Consider the following 27746-nt stretch of genomic DNA (forward strand, 5'->3'; position numbering starts at 1 on the left):
CTTTTCCCTTTGATGCATTGGAGAAGGAAAAGGCAACCCACTCCAGTGTTCTTGCTTGGAGAATCCCAGGGCTGGGGCAGCCTGATGAGCTGCCGTCTGTGGGGTCGCACAGAGTCGGACATGACTGAAGTGATTTAGCAGCAGCAGCATGTGCAGCGAGTCAGTGATGCCATCCAACCATCTCATCCTCTGTCGTCCCCTTCTCCTCCTGCCCTCAATCTTTCCCAGCATCAGGGTCTTTTCCAGTGAGTCAGCTCTTCGCATGAGGTGTCCAAAGTATTGGACTTTCAGCTTCAGCATCAGTCCTTCCAGTGAACACCCAGGATGGATCTCCTTTAGAATGGACTGGCTGGATCTCCTTGCACTCCAAGGGACTCTCAAGAGTCTTCTCCAACACCACAGTTCAAAAGCATCAATTCTTTGGTGCTCAGCTTTCCTTATAGTCCAACTCTCACATCCATACATGACAACCGGAAAAACCATAGCCTTGACTAGACAGACCTTTGTTGGCAAAGTAATATCTCTGCTTTTTAATACGCTATCTAGGTTGGTCATAACTTTCCTTCCAAGGAGTAAGTGTCTTTTAATTTCATGGCTGCAATCACCATCTGCAGTGATTTTGGAGCCCCAAAAAATAAAGTCTGACACTGTTTCCACTGTTTCCCCATCTATTTCCCATGAAGTGATGGGACCGGATGTCATGATCTTCGTTTTCTGAATGTTGAGCTTGAAGCCAACTTTTTCATTCTTCTCTTTCACTGTCATCAAGAGCCTTTTTAGTTCCTCTTCACTTTCAGCTGTAAGGGTGGTGTCATCTGCATATCTGAGGTTATTGATATTTCAGCTTAGAGGAGTACTTAAAGCTTTAAATGTATATTTATTAGAAAAGAAGAAAGGGTGCAATAAGCTGAGCATTCGTTTCATAATATCGGGAAAAGTACAGCAGATTAAACGTAAAAGAAGTAGAAGGAAGGAAGTAATAAAGGTAAGAGTAGAAATTAATTTAAGACCCCAGAAAACCATCACAAAATGAAGAAAATCAATGTATTGGCTGCCTACTACTGCATTTTAATGAACTGCCCCAGAAACTTACGTTAAAACAACTACCACTTATTTAGCTCCTGCTTCTCTTGTGCATGCTGGTCGTTTTCGTTTAGGCTGGGCTCACCACAGCAGTTTTTCTGATCAGCACCTGCAGTCAGCTGTGGGTTAGACAGGCCCCTCTGCTCTTAATAGTTACCTGGGTGTGGGCTGGCATGGATGGTGACTAGATGGCTTGTCTCTCATTCTCAAGTGGGTTAGTCTGAGACTGTTACATGGGAATAATAGGGCCTAAGAGAGGAAGTACACATAAGACTGAGACTTAGGCTTTTAAAACACATATTATTCTTTTCATACATTGTATTGGAAAGCCAATCACCATGCTAACCCCAGATTCAAGAGGTGAGAGGAGCTGTAGAGTTACACTGCAGATGGCATAGGTTAAGGATGCACGGGTAATTGTGGTCATTTTTGAATGACCTGTCTACAAATTTAATTTACATTTATTTTCATCAGTCTACCCCTGTCAACAATAGAAAAGGTACATTCTTTGTAAACACTGGAATACTAATCAAGAAAAAGGACAACATAGATAGCCAATCAGAATTGAAGTGGGACCATTGTTACAGATCCTGTACATACTAAGACGAAAAGTCTATGAAAGCTTTATATCAACAAATTGGAAGTTTAAACTATACTGACATATTTTTAGATAAATACAAGCTACCAAAATTGACATATGAAGGAATAGGAAATCTAAAGTAACTGAATCCATAATTGAAAACCTGAACAGAGAAAAAAATGCTCTAGACCCAGGTGCCTTCACCACTGATTTCTCTTCAGTATTTAAAGAAGAAATAGTACAAGTTAGCTTCTATAAGCCATTCCAAAGAGCTGAAAAAGGGGGACTACATCCCAACACATTGAGTCCAGAATAATCTTGATGCCCAAACCCTAAGAAACATATTATGAAAAAGGAAAATTACAAGCCACTTCCATTTGTGAATGTAAATTTAAAAAATAAAATTGTCACCAAATTGCTAACAAACTAAACCTAGTGGTCTATAATAAAAGATAATGCATCATGGTCAAGTTTATTGTAGAACTATAAGCGTGATTTAACATTTGTTAATGAATTGTAATCCATTGTATTACCAGAATAAAGGAGAAATATTATGATTGTCTCGATGGTGAAAAAATGTGATACATTTAAACATCCATTCATGACTAAAAATAAAAACTCTTAATGAATTAGGGAGTAGAATGGAATTTTCTTAATATGCTGAAGCATACACAGACTACTTCAGACTCCATAGTGAACCATTGAGAACTTATCCTTGGAATGAACCAAGGACAATACACTTGACTTGACTTTGAGCCCATGATGTGCTGGCCAGTGCTGTAAGGGTGGCCAGAGAAAGAAGTTAAAAATAGGACTGACAGTTACGTATGTTTTCTTTTCTCTTATTTGCAAGTGATATGAATCTTTACCAAAAGAATCCAAAAGAACCCACAGAAAAATTAGAATGAAGAAAGAAGAAACAGGGTTGCTGGGTATACTGTATGATACAAAAAGATGAATTATGATTTCACATGTAAAGAAACAAATATGAAATAAAAATATGATTTACAGTAGCAAAAATGAAGCCCCAAATGTCTTGGAATAAATCAAACAAAAACAAAGGAAGGCACACTAGGAAAGCTTTGTATTCTTGAGAGAAATCAAAATGACAAAATTACACTATATTCATGATCCTGAAGATTGTTATAACATCCCAGTAAAAACTGTTGCTAGTATCATTTTAGAAATTGACCAGCTATTTCCGAAATCTGTATAGAGGCACAAAGACTGAGACATCTTTGAAAGAGGAGCAAGGTGAACTAACATGCTATCTTGCGCATTAAGATTTTGAAAATAAAGTTACATTAAATGACAGTGAGGTACTAAGCCAAGTAGCTTAATAGAGAACCCAGAAGTAGACCCATATGTATAAGCATGTATAGGTGTTGCTTACAAGAAGAAATGACACTGCGCTGTAGAGCAGGGGAAAGGACGGTCTCTTCAGCAACATGTGGCGGCCACCGGAGGGAACAGAAGAAGAGGAGGTTGTTCTCGCATCATGGACATCACTTCCTGGCACACTGTAGACATAGATAAAGTCATAACAGTAAAGCTTCTGCAAGTTAATACAGAGGATATCTTGATGACCTTGGGATGGGGAAAGACTTCCTTTAAGCAGGACACAGAAAATATTGTTAAGGGAAGACATGAGCTGCATTAAAATTATATATAATTTAATTCAATTCAGTCTGCTTAAATTAAGTCATCTTAAGACACCATTAAAGATGAAAATGGTAAGCCACAGGAAGGGAAAAGTCATTTGCCACGCCTGTGACCACAAAGTAGAAATCAATAAGACAGCAAAACAACACAATAGAATAGTCTGAAAACTTCACATGTGCTTCAAAAAATGCACATCTGATGACCAACAGCCTAAGCATCGAAATGTATCAGAGCAAAGTCCTCTCCTCTTGGAATGTAACTGTGTGTGACCGATTTAGGAAGTAGTTTAGCGCTGTCTGCTGAAGGAGTTTGAGGGGAATTTTCTGGGAGATGGTGAAGGACAGGGAAGCCTGGCATGCTGCAGTCCATGGGGTGGCAGAGTAGGACACGACTAAGCCACTGAACGACAGTCTCCTTTAGCAGCAGTCTTTTCCCTAATGGGACAGTCCTTGGTCCTGCTTCTTTAGTTTGTACACTCTTGCATGCAAGAGCCTTCCTCAAGTTGGAGCATTCCTCAAGTCTTTGGTGAACTTTGTCTATACATCCGTAAGTATGAAGCACAGCATGTGAATTAGAAGCTTGTATTCTTGGACTGGGCTAGCTCATTGCAGGGTTCAGTGGGAGCTGATCACCTGAAGTTGTGTCAGCCTTTGAGAACGGAGCCAAATGCTACAGTGTGAGAGTCTTCTTCGGGCATCTTTTCTAGAGATGAAAACTCAAGCCTGATACCTCCAAGTAAGATGCCTGGCAGTTGCTACTCTTCGAGCAAGCTTTGGTCAGTTGTTCTGTGTATCATTTCCACCTGTTCTTTCTGGTTTTCTGCAGAACTCAGTGCGTGAGTTTCTGGTCTCTCTGGAGTTCTGTAGGGCAGATTTGCCATTTGATCATATCCCCTTCCGTGGACATTCTGAGCTTACTTGTTGATTGAGGGCCTGAGGCTTCCTAAAGTGAATTTGTAGTGTGGCGGACTTTGTATTGGACGTTTCATATATATTGTGCTGTACACACATGCAGTTCCTCTTCACAGCAGTTCCAGAAAGCGTTGTCTCCATCACATGACTGAGGCTTGTTTTATATGACTTCCCAATTCTTAATTATTGCTTAGTATTGGAGCTTGAATACCAGTTGGGGTCTGTTTGCTTTCCAAGTGTGAACGTGTAATCATAGTACAGTACTTCAAGTACAGTACAGTACTTAAGTTTATTTAGATTGGGAATATGGGAGGAGGGCTCTTGACTGGATGACTGCAAGAGTTTAGTTGGGTGAAGAGGTAGGTCAAGTCCTATATGCCAAAAACTAGGCAAGGGTGAAGGGTTTTATTTGAATGTAAAGACATGGTTCAGGCAGGTTTCAGAATTTGGAATCTTGTATAGCTGGGTCAAGGACCTGAGAGTCTTTGCTTGGGGTGGAAGAACTGATGTCATCATCCCCTAGGGAATAGGACTTTCTTCCATCCTCAAACGTGTACACGCACATCTTTCACTTGGGAATCACTTCTCTAAGATGTGGCCGTGCTGGTGAGCAGCTGAGGAAGCAGGCGGCCTCTGGAGCACAGAAGACAGAGGAAGTGCCCTCGCTGCTTAAGCCCCGAGAGCAGTGACTGCTGGCACACTAGTGTTACGGAGTGACAGCTAACAGTGGGGATAAAATGCAGGAGAAAGTAGGAAGCGTAGGTATCAGTAACCTGCTTGAATAAGTAGATAAAAACCACCCATGGATGGTTTTGTGGAACTGATGATATTCATTTTTTTTGTCTTTTATGTAGATGACATATTAATGAGGAAAATTTACTTCCCAGTGTTCACAGTCAATCTTTTCCTCTCATTGGCCTTTTAAAATTAACTTCTATGTGTGAATATTAGAAGTTTCTGTGGAAGGATGATAGTTATTTATACAGTTATTTCTTATCACTGTCCTTTTTGTGATAAGAGTTAAGGTTCTTTGTCAAAGTAGTAGTATGAACTAAAGGTAGAGATGGAAAATAGGAAAATAAGGATGCAGATACAAAATTATGCAAGGATTGTGGGAAAAAGTGTAGACTCTTATGTCTTAAATAGTATAGTGTGAAATCCAGCTTTAGCCATCAGTGTTCTGGCAGCCAGCCCCAAAATACAATGCTCTCTGAACAGTCGCTGAAGTATAACTTAGATCAGTAACATAGGAATTTCCCCCAGGGATTTCTGTATAAAAGGCAGCCACTGTTTAACATAGTAAATAGCTCCTGGAACCCTGTCATAGGAGGGATTTGCTGAACTTTTTATGTGACTTGTTTAGAGTGTGCATGTCGATGGGCAGTTGAATACAGCACCTGTTTTAAGTAGATTCTGCTGTTCCTAATCCATGATTTGTATTAATGCACATGAAAATTTCAAGCTAAACCATAAACTGCTGTCATTACACCCCCAAACTTGGCAAGAAATTGATAAGATTTTATTTCAACTTAGTATTTTTAAAAATTTAATTAGAGAAAGTTAAGTATATACTTTAAAATAACTTTATGTGAATAATGCACAATGTTGGGTTTTTTTTCTCCCCCCAGTTTAATTTTGTTGGGAGAATCCTTGGACCTAGAGGACTTACTGCTAAACAGCTTGAAGCAGAAACAGGATGTAAGATCATGGTCCGAGGCAAAGGCTCAATGAGGGATAAAAAGAAGGTAAGTCCTTGAAAATGGGGCCATCCTTTATGTGAATAATGTACTTATACTTTTGAATTTTAACAACGAAATATCTAGATCTTAAAGCACTATATGTTATTTCATGTCAGAAAATTTTTAACTTTTTAAAGGTGGTGTCATAATTTTCTCTTTTTGATTATCATTACTTTTCATTTAGCCATAATATCAGTTAATCCATCATATTCATGTTGGTTTTTTCACTTGAGAAGCTGCCAGTTTGAAAGTTAAACTATTCAGTGTTGTATGTATTAAAAATGTAACTGAAACTTTGGAAAATCTAAAATGTTTCTCTTGATGAGATTTAAATGAGAAGAATCAAATGAATTACTGTGGATTTGTGTCATCTCATCAGGAGAGTGAGTAAGCGTGGAGGAAGGCTTATAACTAGCCGTATGGGAGTCATTTTGATTTTCACCAGCATTTCACGTTGAGTTCGTTTTCCAGCTGTTTAAAGTTTATTGTTGTTGTTTTCTGCTTTTCTTCTTTTTGCCACTTCTTATTTTTCTAGTTTAATTGATGAACACCTAGTTGCCTGCTTTAAATACTGTTTTTTCAGAAGGTTTTATTTGCTGGTTTCCTTTTATCCAGTGATGCTATGAGGCAGAATACTTAGAATTCTATCTGTGTGAAAAACGTTTGATTTTTTAAGAATAGCATAGGTTTTGATTGCCAAATATTAAATGTATTGTTAGGAAGGGTTTGTTGCGTGTTTCGTTTTTAAATACATTGCCTTGAAAAAGACATCAAGTGATGGAGTTGTGGGAAGCTTTGCTAGAGCGTGTTGAGCATTGAATCCCTCTGTGGAGCTTACACAGTGAATGCCAGACCTGTAAGGTGCTCTGACTTCATGCTGACTTCTTTCTGAGCTCTCGCCTCATTTCATTTAAACTTTCCCATTAGCTGACTGGGTCTCAATCATTTTCTCTCCTTACAGGTAAATAATGACTTAGTAGTTAAGCTGAGCAGAGAGGCCCTCAATAATACCAATTATGTGTAAATTTTATTTTAAGCTATTCTTGTCAGATGAGTATAAAGATATTTTGAGGCAAGCATGTGAGTTCTCCCTGAGCATATTTTGCAGTTGTATTTAAAATTGTCTTTTTTACTAGAATCTTAAAGTAACTTAATCACTTTGTGACTCAGCTGAGGGGCAGTCTTGTATTGCCATGCAGTTTTGGTTCCCATGTTTGCGCTTGTGGTTGCTTTGCATTAAGCAATGCTGATTTAATAGCCTAGGTGCAGTAAGACAAGCTCTCACCAACGGAAGGACAAATATTCACCAAAACATTAGTGGATTCATCAGGTCAACAAGCTGCTGTGTCAGCTGACAAAGCCTGTTTCGCCCTCTCCTCAGCCTCTTGTCGATTCTGTAGTGCCAGCCCTCCCCTCACTCACAGACACTGAGGAGTCGAGCTTGGAACCCTGTAATGAGACATCGCGAGCTCTGTTTTCAGTCAAGTTGAACTTGGAGCCTGAAGAACAGTTTTCTGCCATCGTTTTGGCATACATTAGAGTGGCTAAGAGTGTAACCTCTATAACTATCTTGCTTTCATTTGACTCTTGCATCTATCACTTAGCAGCTTTGTGATTTTAGCAAATGACTTCATCTCTTGGTGCCATGTGAAGTGGGAGTTGTAAGGCCACTCTGATGGCTGTGAGGATTACAGAAGTTGGTGAGCACTTTGCATAGTGCTTTGACACAGTAATCAATCAATTACTATTAATGATTGCTCTTTAATAAATTTTGTTTACATTGTTAGTACATTTCCTGTTTAAACTCTTACATTGTATCATGGGGGAGTACTACAATTTTTTAAGCTTTGGGAATGACAATACTTTGTTGTTGCTTTGTGACCTTTGAATATCCCATATCCTCACAGCTTTTTTGTTTTGGTTCTCTGATGGTTGGTGTGTCCATATTCTGTCTTGTCTACTTTGTTCTTAAGCACAAACAGAAGTGGTTAACACATTGTATTTTTTTAATGTGTATTGTTGCCTAATGAAATAAAAAAGTTTACAGATTATACATAATGCATGAAAACAATGATAGATTAAGACACCAACAACATTTTGACTGCAGATTGCATTTTTAGTTAAGTGCTATAGAAAGTGAAAAGTGAAGTCGCTCAGTCGTGCCCGACTCTTTGCGATCCCATGGACAGTAGCCTGCACCAAGCTCCTCTGTCCATGGGATTTTCAAGGCAAGAGTACTGAAGTGGGTTGCCATTTCCTTCTCCAGGGAATCTTCCCAACCCAGGGATTGAACCCAGGTCTCTTGCATTGTAGACAGACACTTTACCGTCTGAGCCGCCAGGGAAGTCCATTAAGTGCTATAGATGGAGAGTGCTATAGCACTCTCTATCTCTGTTAAGTGCTGTAGATGAATATACTTTGGGAATATCCAGCTAATTTGAATGGCTACTGTATGTTTGATACTACGGTGAAGAATTTATGTGTAGATTTATAATGCCAAGGGTGTCTTCTGTAATATTAATTTAAATCTATGCATGCTAAATTGTCAACCATGTCATTTTGGTTTACTCTGCTCTGCTCATTGAGTTCTTAAAAATGTTAATAGAAGTTAAGTCAAAATGGAAGGTGCTATCACTTGTTGCTTGGCTATTATTTTGAAAAAAAAAAAAACATGAAAAATATATGGAGACCAAAAAATACTGAAGTAAATAATAAGGCTGATTGAAGCATATTCCATGTGTTTAAAGGAAAACTAAACTTTTTCGTGCAGAATTGTCAGTTTATGTAAAAGCTAACAAAGCTAGAAAATCTTAATTTGTTGACTGTCCATGGTATTAATGATGGAATGCTGTTTGCTGATTTGTCAGTAATGACATACCATGTCTGTTTCATGGAGTGTTTCTCTGCTCTTTGATGAGTACTTGGCATAGAGTAGACACTGGAAAAAAACCATCTGAGAAGGGATGAATGTGTAGGTAGTAAATGAAAGACATAGATGTTCTCTTCTCCTTTACCCTCCCCAAAGTTTTTATGAACAGAGAAAATGATAAATTCTTTTTGTTTTCAGTTCTTTGGGAAAGATAGGCAGTGCTGTATCATCCTAAGCTGTTGGTTTTAAGCAAGGGAATGAATGCTAGTTTATATTTTTCATTTTTCTGGATTGCTGTTACTTCAGAATTATTGATGGGCCCAGCAGCATTGTCATTGTATAGAAATACCCAGAGGAATGGTACTGAGTAATTGCAGGAGCCTAAGGACAGAGCTTCACGCACACTTGGTAACTGACTGGGGAGCTGTGCTTCTCTCTCTGCCTCCCACTCCCCCTGAAAATGTTCGTGTGTGAGGCGTCTGCTGCTGTCGCGGCTCAGTCCTGTCCAGCTCTCTGCGACCCCATGGACTGCAGCACGCCAGGCTCCTGTCCTCCACTCTCTCCTGGAGTTTGCTCAGATCCGTGTCCATGGCATCAGTGATGCTGTCCAACCATCTCATCCTCTGCTGCCTCCTCCTCCTGCCCTCAGTCTTTCTCAGCATCAGCGTCTTTTCCAGTGAGTCGACTCTTCTCATCAGGTGGCCAAAGTACTGAAGCTTCAGCATTAATCCTTCCAATGAATATTCAGGATTGATTTCCTTTAGAATTGACTGGTTTGATCTCCTTGCAGTCCAAGGGACTCTCAAGAGTTTTCTCCACCACCACAGTTCGAAAGCATCAGTTCTTTGGTGCTCAGCCTTCTTTATGGCCCAACTGTCACATCCATACAGGACTACTGGACGCAACAAAGCTGTGATCCATGGAAGGGGTGAGATGTCTACAGTTGATCAGTCGGGTGTTGGGTCTTCTGAAAATGTCCAGTAGGACTCAGCAGTTCTGGTTAGAGCTCTTTGCTTGAAATGAAGGGATGTGCACTCAGGGAATCAGAAGGCCATTCAAGGGCTGCTAATAGCAGTGGCCAGATGGTATTAACCACATTTACGATCTGTTCAGTGTCATATTCAGACCTTCAAAAATCTCAAAAGATAATTTTTACTCTTCTAACAGGAATGAAGACTTAAAAAAGGTCAAGTAACTTAGCCAGTCCCTTATTTCTAACTGTTAATTACACTCAGTATAAACATGTATCTTGCTGGACATTGACGATCAGCTCTATAATTCATTCTCTTCAGAATATGAACTTTGAATTTAAAATAAGATAAATCTGTTATAAAGTTTTAATTTAGATTTTAATATATTTCCCAAATATATTTGACCACAGTCTGTCCATTCTGAGAGATGTCTTAACTTCTTGCGGAACTACGGTGTTGCATGGACCGTGATCTCTGAAGTATTATTAGAGGGACATACTATACAATTGCAAACATAGGTAGAATTGCATAACTTTTTTATTTGCCACTTTTCATATGCTTACACACTTTTCTCCTATTCTTACGGTTCATAGATGGTTTACCTAGTTAATATGTGATATTGTTAGAAAAGTTTAAAAGTGTATATGATCAGAGAAAAAGTGTAGCGAGGCACCTGATCCTGTTGCTTTAGAGACTCCTCTTGGTGATGTGTCTAGTAGAGCATTCTTCCTGCGTTAGTATATACACTTTCACATGGTGTAGAAAGTGAGTCTTCCTATTCTTGATGCTTTGTAATTAGCATTTCCTGCAGTTCTGTATTCTGTTCTGTCAGTTTAATTGACAACTAATTAAGCTTTATAGTGTCTGAGACTTTGTGCTGTGTGATAAGAAAACTTAAAAGATAGCTTAAGGCAATATTTGCAGTATATGCAAAAATTAATTTGCTTGTATGGGGGAAACTTAGACTTTTGTTTTTATGAAGGATGTTATTGCTTTCTCAACACTTTAAAAATGATCAAATTGATAGTGTTTTTGGTTTCACATACTAAAGTGGTTGTGATAGCCAGTGACATAACATCAGGTACAAACATGGTCTAGACAGCCCACTTTATTAATCTTGTTGAATGCTAGACTTCTGACAACCTGGAGCATAAGTGTAGTTTATTAGAACAACAACAGCCAGAAAAGCAGCTTTGACCACGGCAGATTGTCCGCAGTGTTTACTCAGCCCCTAGTGCCACGCTGCCCGTGCCCTCCCACGTGTGCCTGGTCCCCGGTCCTCCTTGCCCCTCTGTCTGCCAGACGGTCTGGGGAGCAAGTTCTGGACATCATCCCAAGCTGGAGATACTGTATGAGGTGTTTATAAAATAGGAGGGCTCTTCAGCGCTATCATATTTGTGTTTTTTTTTTCATCACCAGAACAGTTTCTTTGTGTTGTTAAATGTCTGGTCAGTGTTCCTAGTGCCCCTCTTGTCTCATAAATGTGTTTTTAAGAGAAGCTTAAATGGTGTCCGTGTGAGGGCCTTACACATTGCATTTGATTGGTAGATCTGTTAAGCCATTCTCGCCCTGGCCCCCGTTGCTCTTGTGTAGTTTATTGGTAAAGGGTCTGAGTTGCTTGTACCGAAGAGTTCCCGTGGCCTTTGCTGGCTGTATTTTCATGGCCATGTTTATTAACACCTATCTCTGTCCCCTGTAGTTTTGGCAGTTTGGTAGTGAGAAAGGTTTAATAAGGGTTAGTTCTCCTGCCCTCCCTTCCTCATTTCCTTTCTTCCTTTTGAAAGAAAATTTTGTAAGTAAATGTTGTTGTGGTACCGAACATCTAGTTTTCCTTTGATTTTTAGCAATCATTGTTGATTGTTTTGCAGACCTTTCACTTCGGTAGGAACTGCAAAACAGTTATTACCCTGTTTCTTTGCTATTATTAGTTACATTTAATTTTTATAGGAAAGGCTGGATAAATGTTCAGGTTTTTTTTTTTTTTGACTCAGTCCCTTATTTACTAGGTTTAAAATAGTGAATTGGTTCCTAGGAATCCTCCAGAGGTGTAGAATTTGTTTTCTTGTTTTGTTTTTATTTGAATATCATTATAAATGCATTTAAACAGTTTTGATTTATTTCAGTTCATTGCACCACGGTTTGAAGGCATCAGTTCTTCGGCGCTCAGCCTTTTTTATTGTCCAGCTCTCACATCCATACATGACTACTGGAAAAACCACAGCTTTGACTATACAGACCTTTTGTTGGCAAAGTAATGTCTCTGCTTTTTAATATGCTGTCTAGGTTTGTCATTGCTTTTCTTCCAGGGAGCAAGCGTCTTTTAATCTCATGGCTGCAGTCACTCTCCACAGTGATTTTGGAGCCCAAGAAAATAAAGTCTGTCACTGTTGCCATTGTTTCCCCATCTACTAGCCATGAAGTGATGGGACCAGATGCCATGATCTTCGTTTTTTGAATGTTGAGTTTTGCATTATATTGTTTATATTGTAGTAAACTTGTGGTTGGGCACAAGAAACGAATTATTGTTTTAAATGTTTTCAAGAAGAAAAGTGCTATAATTTTCTATTAGTTTACACAGCCTTTCTCGGCTAGGGTTCCTCATCTTAGAAGTTCTTCAGTTTCACTAAGAGTGGTTCATAATGAGTACCATTCTAGATAGGAGAGAAGTGAACTATATATAATTTATGCCTGGGGCCAGGCACTGGGTACTTGATTACCTTGTGGAGTCCTTAGTTGAGAAAGACTGTACCCTGTGAGAAATGTTTTTTATTCTCTATTTTATATTCCTGCCTTATGACCTGCTCTTGGTACCTTCAACTCAATGTGTTGAGAGTAGGAATTTTTTTGGATTCTGTCTTAAAAATGTTACTTTTATAAACTGCACGCTTAGAAACTTTCATGATCTGATTTGAATAGTGTGTGTGTGCTAAGTTAGTTCAGTCAGGTCTGACTCTTTGTGACCCTATGGACCATAGCCTGCCTGGCTGCTCTGTCCAAGGGACACTGGGCAAGAACTGGGCAAGACAGGGCAAGAACACTGGAGTGGGCTGCCATTCCCTCTTCCAGCTGAATAGTAGTATTTAGCTAAGAGTAATTATGAAAATTACAGTATTAAGTATCTATTTGGAAGGAACCTTATTAAAGCTGTGAAGTCTAATACTTACGCATATTTAATTCTGTGATATTTTAGTTCCTGTGGTACACATGGTTGTCACTCAGTTTTCTCAACCCCCCACCATAGTCAGTACCTTTTCAGGCAGTAAGTAGTTTTGAATGCCTATGAATTTTGTCCTTGAAGATCTTTTACCCTGAGAGACTGATAGGTTGGTGGTAGACTAATGCGCAGTGTGGTGTAAACAACAGTTGTTATGCATTGTGCAGTGGCAAGCCAAGGAAGTGATGAGTTCTTTTACAGGTTGAGGACTTCAGGGAAAGCTGGAGAAGATTGGACTGGAGTAGGAATTGACAGGGCAGATGAGTGGGGTGGTGTTCTGCTTGGCATGTTGCTGTGGAAGCTGCAAGGTTTAGTGGGAAAAGTGGTGTTGGAGACAGGCTTGGATCTGAGGATATAGGGCCTTGAATACTATATTAAAGTGTTTTTCTTTGGAAAGCAGTGTATTGGCACTCAAATTTTTAAAGTAAGAAGTTATATGAGACATTGATTTTTAGAGAATGTGGCTGTAGACAGGATGGTGTGGGAAGGAGAGATCAGAGGCCACGGATAGAGAGCCAGGCCTCAGACAGCAGGACGTAGAGAGTCCTGTGTGTGCGGGAAAGCTTTGACACTCAAGAGCCTCTGATCCTAACTCTACTCTGAATACAAAACAGAATAATCTCTTAACCTTAGGGCCTTTGACATACTTAATGTCCCGTGTCTCAGAGGTGTCCTACGCTAGCTATATAAACTAATACCCTAGGAACTTCAGTCCTCCTCCACTTTTTTTTTCTTGTTAATGTCATGGAACAGGGCACTGAATTCAGCCTCAAAAGTGATTGATTGGTTTCTTTTTAAAGAGAAAGGAAAGCCTGCATTTCTGGAAGAATTTAAATCAGTACTTTTCAAATTATCTGTCACAAAAGGCCATTACAACAAAATTGTAATTTATCATAGACCGTATCTTTTGTGAAATTATTATACAGTGAAATTAATTATCAGAGAAACAATTTTAAAAGATAGTTTTCATCCTGTTTAAAACTTTATGTCAGCTGAGAAAAGTATCTGGTCAGAATGCTGTTAAAAGTTTCTAAATACCCCAAGAACTGTAGTGCACAAGGCTCCTCTGTCCGTGGGATTTTCCAGGCAAGAATACTGAAGTTGGTTGCCATTTCCTTCAGGGGATATTCCCGACCCAAGGACCGAACATGAGTCTTCCACATGTGTCTCCTGCATTGCAGGCAGATTCTTCACCACTGAGCCACCAGGGAAGCCCTGATGGGCAGAAGTATCCAGTCAGAGTGCGATGGAAGTTTCTGAACACTTGATTCTGCCCTGGGAGGCTGCACTCGGGGCAGCACTGGCTTAGCTGTTGCTTTCCGGCTCATGGCTCTAGCGGGCCTTCAGGGCCGGGGAGGGGCCCTCTGCTGTCCTCTCCTCTGCTTTTCTTCTTTCTTCTCATACCCTCATTTTTACTGTGAGTGTTTTTTAAAACAAATTTCATTTTGGAATATGAAATTTCATATGGAATGTTTAGTTCTGTTTCTGGTTACATGTTCATTTTGGACTTAAGCAACTTAGCTTTAAGGTAGTATAAAGCAGTACAATGCAAATTAAATATTTATTTCAGATTGGATAGTATTTCAATACATTTTTATAAAATAGAGTCATTCCTTTGCCTTTACTAATTGCTGAGAGATCAGGAAGATTTGAAATAAAAATTTTGCTACTGTTTTTTAAAGTACAGTTTTTTTTTTCTTTTTAATTTGTAAGACTCTTTAAGGGATAAAAAGATGGATCCAGTGAAAGTAAACCTGTTTTCATTACTAAAGTAACTCTTGAAGTTACCTGTAAAACTTAAGCTAATTACTCTGCTATAGATCTAATACCACGATGAATTAATTGTCCATGTCTAATGAAATGAGACATGAGTTTCAGTGAATGGGAGAGTCTATTTTATCACTGGATGCTGTTAATGAGCCTTTTAAAATTAAGTGTTGATTGGATTGTAGTCAATTTAGTTAAGGAATCTTTGAGTATCTTATAGTATATTGTGTATAAAGAAGTTTTTTTTCCCTCAGAAAGTTCAGTTCTCTGTGAACAGAATTCGTAGTGGAATGTTGCTTACCATTATGCTACATCAGTTGATTTTCTTTTTCAAAAAAACCCTTTAACAAAGAAATTCAATGGAAAATTTTGTCGGTTATACTAGTGACAGATTATTAGACAGTTTAATAAGCATAGTGAGCTATCTTACTCTATCCTACTACTTTTATTTTTCTTCTTCAGTTATGAAAGATAACAATTTAAATAAATTATAATGTTGCTCTTTGAATTGTAAAGTGTTTTTCTTTTTAAATCATGTGTACTTGTTAACTCTTTGACTTTTAAAGGCATGTATAGTTGTAATTCAGAAGTTGTCATAGGACCAGTATGATATCATAGTTTTTTGGGTCCAGAAAATTTTAAACTTATGATTCTTCATCTTGCAAATTATTTATTACTTAGAAAAGAGAAAATAGAAACTACAGCAGGTAGTTAGGACTGCTTTTAAAAGGTCTTAATAAGTTTTTATCTTAAGTTTTTGCTTAATTCAAATATCTGTGCTGCTGCTGCTGCTAAGTTACTTTCGTCTTGTCTGACTCTGTGTGACCCCAGAGATGGCAGCCCACCAGGCTCCCCCTGTCCCTAGGATTCTCCAGGCAAGAACACTGGAGTGGGTTGCCATTGCCTTCTCCCCAAATACCTATAAAGTATTCTAAATATAAATTACTAATCACTTTACATAAATACTAAAAAAATTTTCATTCTGATATGAAGGGAGTTTTGTAATATTTCACCTTTGTAACTAATAAGATTAATTTCTGACTAGTTACCTTTTCATTCTTGCATATTTGGCAAGGGTATTTAAAAAAAAAAGATGTTGTGTCCCTCAGTTCAGTTCAGTTGCTCAGTTGTGTCTGACTCTTTGTGACCGCATGGACTGCAGCACGCCAGGCTTCCCTGTCCATCATCAACTCCCAGAGCTTGCTCAGACTCATGTCCTTCGAGTCAGTGATGCCATTGTGTCCCTAGCACATTATATTAGTTGACCCCATATTGATGATATTAATTTTCATAATTTGGTTAAAATGGTGTCAGTCATATTTTTTCATTGTAGAGATACTCTTCCCTCTTTTAAATGAACTGGTTTTAGGGGAGTACTTTGATACTTTGTAAATATCCTGCTCCCAAGAAAATTTTGCCCAGTCATTTTAGTGTTGGTTAATGACCTATCCAAATTCCTTATTACTGTAGTGCAGTGTTTGCAAAACTGTTATTTTTCTGTCATTCCCTTTACATTTATTAGCTGACATTGAATTGTAAGAAAGATCCTGCCTGCCTGTCATGTCTGATAGGTTCAGATCTCTTTCTCTGTGCGCACGTTTCCCCAGTCCCTGTGTGCACGTTTCCCCAGTCCCTGTGTGGACTTAGATGTCCACTGAATTCCAGACAGCTTACCCAACATGTGAACTTGGTGAATGGGCGGGGTGGCTGGTGAAAGCAGTGCTTAGCTGGTGGGGGGCTGCTGGTGAGAGTGCAGCTCTCATTGTTCCTGTGAATTTGTTCATTAACTGTCACACAGCCCTGTGAGGTAGCTGCTGTTGTCCTACTTGTAAGACCAGGGAGGAACTGGAGGTGCGGGAGAGGTTCTCTTCACCTGGCTAGTGAGCTGCCTAGTCAAAATTTGAACCCAGGCTGAGTGCAGGAGTCTAATCCTTACGTTGCCATCTTTTGATCGCCTTATTTCCATTCTTCCTCTCTGTCTCCCTCTGGCAACCAGAGTGATTTTTAAGAAGTAATTCTGCAGTATATTTTTCTGTGTTTGGTGAGAGTCAGGTCTTCACTGTGGGTGACGATGCCCTGGTTGGTCATGAGTCCTGCTGCTGTCCAGGCTGCTTTTCTCTTTGCCGCCTCTGTGCCAACTGTGTGGCTCACAACAAACTGGAAAATTCTTCAAGAGGTGGGAATACCAGACCACCTGACCTGCCTCCTGAGAAATCTGTATGCAGGTCAAGAAACAACAGTTAGAACCGGACATGGAACAAGGACTGGTTCCAAATTGGGAAAGGAGTACATCAAGGATCCTGCTTATTTAACTTATATGCAGAATACATCATGGGAAATGCTGGGCTTGATGAAGCACAAGCTGGATTCAAGATTGCTAGAAGAAATATCTCAGATATGCATAATATCTCAGATATGCAGATGACACCACCCTTATGGCAGAAAGCAAAGAGGAACTAAAGAGCCTCTTGATGAAAGTGAAAGAGGAGAGTGAAAAAGTTGGCTTAAAACTCAACATTCAGAAAACGAAGATCATAGCATCTGGTCCCATCATTTCATGGCAAATAGATGGGAAACAATGGCAACAGTGTCAGACTTTATTTTCTTGGGCTCCAAAATCATTGCCAATGGTGGCTGCAGCCATGAAATTCAAAGATGCTTGCTCCTTGGAAGAAAAGCTGTGACAAACCTGGACGGCATATTAAAAAGCAGAGACATTACTTTACCAACACAGGTCCGTCTAATCAAAGCTATGGTTTTTCCATTAGTCATGTATGGATGTGAGAGTTGGACCATAAAGAAAGCTGAGCACTGAATAATTGATGCTTTTGAACCGTGGCTTTGGAGAAGACTCTTGAGAGTCCCTTGGACTGCAAGGAGATCAAACTAGTCGATCCTAAAGGAAATCAGTCCTGAATATTCATTGGAGGTACTGATGCTGAAGCTGAAACTCCAATATTTTGGCCACCTGATGTGAAGAACTGACTGGTTGGAAAAGACCCTGATGCTGGGAAAGATTGAAGATAGGAGGAGAGGGGGACGCCAGAGGATGAGATGGTTAGATGGCGTAACCGGCTAATTGTTTTTTCTCCCCTCAAGTAATATGCACAGTGTCTACTAATCTTTCAGGGAAGTCACTTTTTCTGTTATTGCTAATATCTTGTATACTTATATATGTATGTGTCTTTCTGTCTGGGTATATGCAAGGTTGTAGTACTCTATGTCAGGAAATAAAGTAAAAGTTCTTACCCACTGCCAAGCAGTTCAGTGTACTGTGTCCATTACCTGATTTACCTTTAGTTACTATAAACTTTAAAATTTGATTATTTAAGTTGTATAGATAATTTATACAATAAAAATAATTTTACCTATCAACTTTTAGAATTCTGATTATGTGTAGGGCACTTTCTTTTTACTTGTTGATACAAAACAGAGTGAGATTTTTGTGTTCAGGCTGTCTTACCTGTTTGCTCAGGTCTTTCACTTAACCATCAGTAGGTGCTCACAAGTGTTGAGCAGCATCTTGCGTCACACATGTGGTGGCCGAGGGCTTAGGGCTTTAATGTACTTTTCACAGCAGGCTATGGTAGTCACCAGCCTGGTGTGCTGTGCTCCACGGGGCCACAGAGTCAGACACGACTGAGAGACGCAGCTGGTTGATAATGATCGGAAGAAAACAACAAAGTCACCATGGAAACCAGTACATGAAATTTGTTTAGAGCATTATACATTTGTAGAACTAACTGATGAAAGAATTCTAAATTAAAAATAATTATGATCTATTTGGTATGAGGGCAGAAATCAGTTGGTAGGAAATAAACATCACCCTGATACAGTGTCTCTCATAGAGGCTTTTTCCACATGGAGGGTTTTCCTGTGGACAGGGTCTAGAGGCACGTAAGTACCCCACAGTGATCTTTTGTGTCCTCTGTCACCACTGGTTAGAGGATACCTGCTGGGAACTTCTGCAGTTGAGTTCAAGGTGCTCACCTCCCTCACTTGCCTCAAGGCTCATTTAACTAGAACTTGCTTTAAGGTATACCCCAAAGCATATCATCATTTTCCATTAGGGTTTCCCAGGTGGCTCAGATGATAAAGAATCTGCCTGCAGTGCAGGAAAGTCGGGTTTGATCCCTGGGTCAGGAAGATCCCCTGGAGAAGAAAATGGCAACCCACTCCAGTATTCTTGCCTGGAGAATTCCTTGGACAGAGGAGCCTGGTGGGCTGCAGTCCATGGGGTCACAAAGACATGAATGAGTGACTAACAGTTTCGCTTTCTTTTCTCATTAAACTAGTCTTAGTTTGGGGCTTTCCTGATAGCTCAGTTGGTAAAGAATCTGCCTGCAATGCGGGAGACCCCGGTTCAATTCCTGGGTCAGGAAGATCGCCTGGAGAAGGGATAGGCTACCCAGTTCAGTATTATGGCCTGGAGAATTTTAGTCTATGTATTTCTTTTTAAGTCAAGTGCCTAGACCTGTGCTCTCAAGGGGGTAGCCATTGGCCATCTATGGTTATTACAATGAAAGCTGAATGAGAGAACAGCTGAGCTGCAATGTCACACAGTCACGTTGAAGTGCTCAGTATGGACCTGTGACAAGTGGCTGCCCTTTTGGACAGCAGATACAAATCACTGTTACAGGAGTTCTTTTGGTTAATGCTGCTTTAGGCAGAAATGTGTATACAAAATATAGAGAAACAAAAACTTGGGAACAAATTATTCCTGTTTTTAGCTTTGTATTTTGAAATAATATTAAGTTTTACAAAAAGAATACAAAGATCCCGCCCCATATACTTTTCATCATTCACCAGTTTTTGATGTTTACCAGTTCAGTTCTCTCAGGCCTCGATGTTCATGTACCTCACTTCCCTTCCCTCTTTTTCTCTCTCCCTTCCCCTTTAAGTTGGAATAATTCTTTCTCTTTTCCTGACCTGGATTATTTTGGGGAAATAAGTTTTTATTATTAAAAATACTTAAGAGATGATTGTGAATGTTTGGCAAGTTTGTATATTTTTCTATTGGAAAATAAGCCAGATTCTAAGGATGCTCATTTTGTTTTTTTAGGTTTTTCTTTCCATTGCCATTGATATAATTTGTGTTTAATTAGGTTCATTCGGGAGTCACTGATTTCCATGCTTTTTCCCTTTCTGAAAATCTCTTTTAACTTGTTATAAGAAGTATTAAAATAATTCAGAAATATGCTGATGTTTGAGCTCTTAACTTGTATCCATAATCCCCTAGATGCATGATTTATTTTGGGCCAATATACAGTATATGAATCAGCCAGTGATAAGCAAAACCTAGGCTGGACATAGCAAGTGATGAGTTTTATGGCAATAAAGATAATGAATACTGTCCCTGACATCACTTTTGAGCAGTTCTCCTTAGATGGAATGATTGGTTGAAAAAAACACTTAATTAAGCTGTCAAGGAAGACCAGGACCCATTGTGACGTAAGTGCCAGGCTTGATGAAAAGTCTGAGAAGCAGTGATAATGGTATCAGCATGCTCAAAAAGAAAGTCTTGTCTCAGTGCCATCACCAACAAGGCATGTTAAATTTAGCCTTAAATGGCAAAGGAATAGAGCCAAGTCGATTATCTCCTCCATAGAGTAGTGTGTTCAGTTCCATTTTCTGATCTGCTCAACAAGTCAGACCATTCCCAACTGCCCCACACACATTTATTCACTTTTTTTTAATCTAGAAAATTATTTCTTCTTCTTTTCAAAATTTGTTAACATTTAATCAGTATTTTTTGATTTTCTACTTTGGGCCATACCCAGAACTGTGGGGGGCGGGGAGGGGTTGTTCCCATGTAACAAAACTAGAGAGAAAGACAGAAAATAAATGGTAAAGAAATGAATGAGCTAACATAGATAGTGATAAGCGCTGTGAAGAGACTGGCATGAGATGGTGTGACGGGTGTGGAGTGCTTGTGACTTGAGTGGCCAAGAAAAGGCTGTGTGAAGAAACATGTAGCATGTGACGGGACAGTGAAATGAGAGCAAGTGTGAAGGCACTCAGAGGAGAATACTGGGAGACAGTCAGCAACAGCAAGGGCGGCGTGGGAAAGGAAGTGGGAGCGCACCTTCCGTGTGGGCAGGGGGAGGGATTCGGATTTTATTGCAAGAGCAGTGGGAAGGCAATGGAATGCTTTAAGCTGGGTGCTGTGACCTGGAGCCTTGAGAGTGGGTTTGTAAAGGGACATGTGTAGAGAAGATGGAAAGAGTTGAAGCAGGGGATGTGAGAGTGAACTCCTGCAGTTTTAGGTCTGAGTTCCTCAGTGAAGTGTGAGCAAATTAGTGCCCATGAGAAAATTATGTTGTCTTACCATAGAATTTCAGTTAGCCAGTTTCTTGAAATTGCCATAGCATAGGAGCATCACATATAAAATGCAGAAGAAACACTTTAAAAATTTACTTAAATACAAACAACTGTCAAGACTTAAATTTACAAAAAAGAGGAAAAAAGAGAAAGCCAACAACACTTTATAAGTTAGTTGAATAGGACTTAAGGTTAAGAAGCAAAGTTGTAATTTAAAACCTGTAAGTAAAATTAATTGCCCGGGTAGAGACAGTAAGTAAGTATAGTTTGCAAGAACGTAAGTGGCCATTTTATCCAATCATACCCAGACATAGGTAACGGCTGTTGATCTGTAGGTGTAAATGCTTCCCTTCTCCCCAGTATACATGATTCTTTACCGTACTAACGCTTACATAGAGCTTTAATGTAAACCTGTTAAGTGAAATGAAAGTGGTTTTCTCAGTCAAGTGTTTGGAATATTGAGGAGTAATAGGTATCATTTAACAGAGTTTTAAATGGTGCATTTAAACAATTTGTTGACCAGCGTTGAATAACCCTAAACGGACAGTGTGAAGTAGGGTGTTCTTTTGGTCACTTAGCATGCCTTCCCACTCAGCTCATGAACTAGATTGTAGAGGGATTTATTCCCTAGGATGTTAATGTTTTTAACATTAGAAAGAAACTCAAGGCATTTGAGGCAGAGATTTTTTTAGACAATAGTTGTTTAATGAGTTGCTTGTATATACAAGAGAAAAGAATAGGCCTGATTGCTCACAATCTGATGTTTGGAAAAGTATTTTCCTGGATCTTATTTATTTGCATATCTAATTGCTGTGTAATCAAAACTAAGTGAACTGTAGCTACTTGAAACTCTAAAATGAAAGGCAATCATCTGTGTGGAGGGGGTGCTTACATGCAGGCTAGCCTGAATATTAGCATTAAAGGCTTCTTGTGTCTAATTATAGGTGTCTGACTGAGCAGTAAATGTATGCTTGTGTAATAAAGAAGTGAATGTGACCCTGAAACATGAGCTCTTTTTTTTGGTAACAGATCCTTGGCTTTGAGAGAACTTAGCACCCTTTGTGTATTTTGGTGATAAAGGATTGTGCCAGAATCGTTGTTAATTACCTACTTTGTTTGATATAGAAAGTAGTGATTTCACACTTTTCTTCCTACCAGTGACAGCACTCAATTAAAATGGGTATTAAAGCAGCTGTAATGCCCTAGGTTATCTACTGGGAAGACATGAGGTAAAGAAAATTAACTTGACTTTTTCCCAGCTGCTTGTTGGCAGCTTTGTTTTTTGTAAATGGAAAATAAATAGAATAGAAAACTGTTTACTCCAGGATGTACCCTATATCCATTTATAGACTAGCATTATTTATTAGTGCCTCATAAGCTGATTATTAAATTAAGAGGGATATTCTTAAATGTAATTTGGGGGTAGCCACTGATTATCAGTTAAAGCTCTCTGTATATTTTAACTTGTTTGAACTTCTAAATCTAGGACAAGTTTAAAGCTCTTTTTTTTTTTAGAGTTTCCTTATTGTCAAATCAGTAAATTCCCTGTTAGTTTGTGTGGCATCAATTGACATTTCTAACGTGGGTCTCTAATCAGTGTAATTTGGATAATGAATTACTACTAAGGATGGCTGTGGGGAGATTGCAGGTAATGTGTGTGAAGGATGTACACACATATGTACACCCTTTGTGATGGTTTGAGGCTGCTCTACTCAGTGTCATTTCTTTTAATGTTTTTTGTCTATTTAAAAAACTGTAGATGGATCACAGTAAACTTCCAGTGTGTTACGTTTTCCTGGGCTTGGCCTGCTGTTGTATACTTTCAGCCAGTGAATGCTAGTATAGTGGAACACATGCTTGCTTACATAGCATGCTTCTCATTGAGCATAACATTTTATCAGAGTAGTCTCAGCCAGTTGAATGTTCTACATTATGTGTGGTTTTACTCTGCTCTGAAAAGGAATCCCAGATTCTGGCTGACCCCTGAATCACATATGTGCAAAACAGACTTAAAGGATCTCAGCTGAAGATCTGAACTGGGGCCAGACTGAGCACCTTAGAAAGTTTGCAGTTACGAATTGTCAACCACCTTGGCCCCATTGGCTTCCCTGGTGGCTCAGATGGTCAAGTGTCTGCTTGCAATGTGGGAGACTTGGGTTTGATCCCTGGGTTGAGAAGATCCCCTGGAGAAGGCAGTGGCAACCCACTCCAGTACTCTTACCTGGAAAATCCCATGGACGGAGGAGCCTGATGGGCTACGTTCCGTGGGGTCGCAAAGAGTCGGACATGACTGAGCAGCTTCACTTTAGCCTTACTTTTTCTCACTTGGCCCCATTGGTGTTTATGAAACTTTACACATGACAACTGGGGAATTCACATTTTTTTCAAGTGCACATGTGCACTCACCTGGATAAAAACATGGTAGGCCATAAGGTGATAAAGATTGAAATTATATAGAGGATGAGCTCTGCCCAAAATGAAATTAAACCCCAAATATTTTTATATTGAATACACATCTGTATAATCCATTGGTCAAGAGAGATGCCCCAAGAGAAAATAGAAAATATTTTTAATTAAATGATAATGAAAATACAACATAAAATTTAAAGTATGAAGCTGAAGCAGTGTTTACAGGGAGTTTATATCTCTAAAAGTTTATGTTTTTAAAAATTCAGTTACCTGGTTTTCTACCTCATTAAAAATTTAAAAATATACCAAACTAAAATCAGTAGGTAGAAAGAAGAAAATAAAAGAAAATAAATTACTGAAATAGAAAATGGACAATAGAAAAAAACTTTTTAGAAAGGATTAGTAAAATAGAGCTCTAGCTAGATGGATTTGAAACAAAAGAGTGAAGACACTAATATCTGTAATAAAATAGGGGGCTTGCCATGTGGTGCTACTGGTAAAGAACCCACCTGCCAACAGAGGAGACCTAGAGATGTGGGTTTGATCCTTGGGTTGGGAACATCCCCTGGAGAAGGGCATGGCACCTCACTCCAGTATTCTTGCCTGGAGAATCCCGTGGACATAGGAGCCTGGTAGGCTACGGTCAGTAGGGTCGCAAAGAGTCAGACACAACTGAAGCAGCTTAGCGTGCCATGCATGCACATAATAAAATAGGGAACATCACTATAGATCCTACAGATATTAAGAGACTTTTAAGGAATATTATGGGCAACTTTAAGCCATTAAACATGACAACCTAGATGAAAAGTCTTTGAAAAACATAAACTATTACAAAGAAGTAACAGAAATTTGAATACATTAAAGAGACTGATACTGATTAAAGAGACTGAATTTATAATTGGAAATATCCCTAAAAGAAAATATAAAGCCCAGGTACTCCACTAAAGGATTTTTGTCAAACTTTTAAGAAATAGCATGAATCCTATATGAGTTTTTTCATAAAAGATACAGGAATACTTAATTTTAACTTTAATTACCATAAATTGATAATTACTAGCTTTAGCATGATACCACCACACACAAAAAAATAAGAATATAGGTTTATAACTTTAACATCTGTGAATTGATCAGTGTCACTCATTGTGTTAATATGGTAAAATGTTATATGATTATTGCAGTCAGTTCAGTTCAGTTGCTCAGTTGTGTCCGACTCCCCATGAACCACAGCACACCAGGCCTCACTATCCATCACCAACTGCTGGATGCTACCCAAACCCATGTCCACTGAGTCGGTGATGTCATCCAGCCATCTCATCCTCTTGTCGTCCCCTGCTCCTCCTGCCTTCAGTCTTTCCCAGCATCTGGGTCTTCTCAAATGAGTCAGCTCTTCACATCAGGTGGCCAGAGTATTGGCGTTTCAACTTCAGCATCAGTCCTTCCAACGTGATCTTCTTTAGGATGGACTGGTTGAATCTCCTCGCAGCCCAAGAGACTCTGTCAAGAGTCTTCTCTAACATCGCAGTTCAAAAGCATCAATTCTTCGACGCTCAGTTTTCTTTATAGTCCAACTCTCACATCCATACATGACCACTGGAAAAACCACAGCCTTGACTAGATGGACCTTTGTTGACAAGTAATGTGTCTGCTTTTTAATATGCTGTGTAGGTTGGTCATAACTTTCCTTCCAAGGAGTAAGCATCTTTTAATTTCATGGCTGCATTGAACAAAATTCAGTATACTTCCATGATAAAACCATCTAGCAAACTAAAATTAGAAGGGAATTTCCTCAATTTGATAAAGACCAAATATGAAAATAGAGCAACATCATATTTAACATGAAGACGCAATGCATTTCTCCTAAGATTATGAACAAGTCAGAGATGTTTGCTTTCATTATTTCCATTCCAGTTTGTACCAAACGATAGTCTTAGCAAGTTTAGTAAGTCAAGAAAAAGGAATTAAAAGGCATACAGACTGGAAAGATGTGAAACTCTTTTTCCAGACTGCCTGATTGCTTATGTAGAAAATTCTAAGGTTTTTAAAGGTTGAGTCCAGCAAGATGAGATCTTGATCTTAAATTTGCATATACCAGATAGCATAGCTTGAAAATACATGAAGTAAAAATGATCAGAACTAAAAGAAAAACACTAACCCACAATTATAATTTTAGCATCACTCTAAATACCTGATGGAATAAGCATGCAAACTCAGGAATATAGAGGATCTGAACAACACAACTAGCAGACTTGACCTAATCAACAACAAAAAAAGAGCTTTGCACCCAGCAGTGCCATAATTCATTCTTTTAAAGTACTTGTGAAACATTTTGCCAATAAAGAAAGCCTTAGCAAAGTTTGGAGGTCTGACATTATTCACAGTCTGTTTAACCACAATGGAATTGATGTGGAAATCAGCTGGAAATTGAAAACTAAGTGTTGATTGTAAATACATTATATTGTAAGGATTTAAAAATAACAGTGAAATAGATCAAAATGAAAGTGAAAGTTGCTCAGTCCTGTTGGACTCTTTGCCACCAGATGGACTATACAGTCCATGGAATTCTCCAGGCCAGAGTACTGGAGTAGGTAGCCTATCCCTTCCCAGGGGATCTTCCCAACCCAGGGATCAAACCCATATCTCCCACATTGCACGTGGATTCTTTACTAGCTGAGCCACCAGGGAAGCCCCAGAATCCTGGAGTGGGTAGCCTTTCCCTTTTCCAGGGGATCTTCCCAACCCAGGAATCAAACCGGGGTCTCCTGCCTTGCATGCGGAGTCTTTACCACCTGAGTTACCAGGGAAGCCCCTTATCAAAGCAAAATTTAATAAATAGAAAACATACTGAACAGAAAACTTTAACTAAAATGTGTTTCTTTGAAAATTCACGGAGTAGATAAACTTGTATAAAAGTAATTAAGAAAAAAGAAACAGAACTAAATTTGATGTCATTAGTTGTAGCACTATTATTTTCTGTATCAGCAAGGGAGAAAGAGCAAGCAAATAAGCTGAAAACTTATTGTTCATGTAGAAGTTGTTGTGTGTAGACTTAGTTCTGTCTTTTTTACTCTGTTCTGTGGTATATGTTAAAAGGGAAATATAAGTGAAATTATTAAGTGCATTTTTAAGACCTTCTCAGAGTTCTGTCTCACTTTTTCACTCAGTCATACTGTATGGAACTCTAGTCCAGGAATGCCAGTGATGTAGCATTTTTAAGGAGTGCTTCATTATTCTTCCCTATAGTTTTCCCCAAGGTACTGAGAGTTTTAATACACTTTCTCGTCAAGGAAAGCAAAGTCTGAGGTTTTTATCCTACTTGTAATCTGACAAGTTAACTTGCCAGCATATTTTTGAGGATTCTGGTGGAAGACTCAAGACTCCTGAATCAGAGGCCACACTTTATTATTCACAGCGAAAGCAGCAGCAGACTATCAGCATATTTGCACAGATTCCCTGAGCCTCAGTTCCCAGCCTAACATCTGTACTGTTAGAGTGCTGCTTTGCTGAAGAGGGGCCAAGGTCCCAGCACTTGTGAACAAGCAGCAGACAGTAGTCTTCTATGCCAGGATTCAAGATGGGATCTCCTTGTCCTGCTTATTACCTGTGCTCGGTTTGAGGAGATAGATGAGATTTGCACCCTTGCACGGGAATATGTGGGGATATTCCAGGCTTGGAACCTCTCTCCCCCAAGAGAGGTCACGCAGGGATAGCTGTGTCCTGCTGACAAGCTTACAGTGTTAGTAAGACACTGCAGGTTTCAAAGATGTTAAAATATTTTTTAAAAAGATTGTTAGAATGGATGATGTACTATAGATTAATGTCAAGAGTGGAAGTGAGGGTCAAATAAGAAATATTGGAGATATTTTTTAAATCGAGGAAAATTCAGTGGACAACTTTAGAGTTAAAATTTGAAAATGTACTAACTAAAATTCTATATTTCATAAGTTTTTTCTAAGACAGTTTTAATAGTAAAGTCTAATAAATTCTTTTTTCTTACCAGAAAGTAATGAAAGTTGTGTGTGTGTGTGTATGTATGTGGAACTGAATTGACTGGTTTTAAAGTTGTGAGGCTAGCAAAACTGACCTTTGGTACCTGGGACAGTTCGAAAAGGAAAATAAAATGGAGAAGTGCCTTGAGTACGTTTAATTTCTGTCATTTTACTAATTGTGTATGTTACTGAGCCTGTAGACTAGTGGAATTAGAGTAAGAGCTGTTTTAGTTT

The 27746-nt window shown here is 39.0% G+C and overlaps 1 protein-coding gene across 5 annotated transcripts in view; it reads left to right on the forward strand.

The window, feature by feature from the left end:
• QKI (QKI, KH domain containing RNA binding) overlaps positions 1-27746 on the forward strand; it is a 153052-nt gene that overhangs the window by 62235 nt on the left and 63071 nt on the right. For all 5 annotated transcript variants that reach the window (XM_052645509.1, XM_052645510.1, XM_052645513.1 and 2 more), the window contains exon 3: positions 5865-5981. In XM_052645509.1, coding sequence (XP_052501469.1) covers positions 5865-5981 — 117 coding nt within the window. The remainder of the gene's footprint in view (positions 1-5864; positions 5982-27746) is intronic.

This window comes from Budorcas taxicolor, chromosome 9 (assembly GCF_023091745.1).
Source record: "Budorcas taxicolor isolate Tak-1 chromosome 9, Takin1.1, whole genome shotgun sequence".
Lineage (NCBI taxonomy): Eukaryota > Metazoa > Chordata > Mammalia > Artiodactyla > Bovidae > Budorcas > Budorcas taxicolor.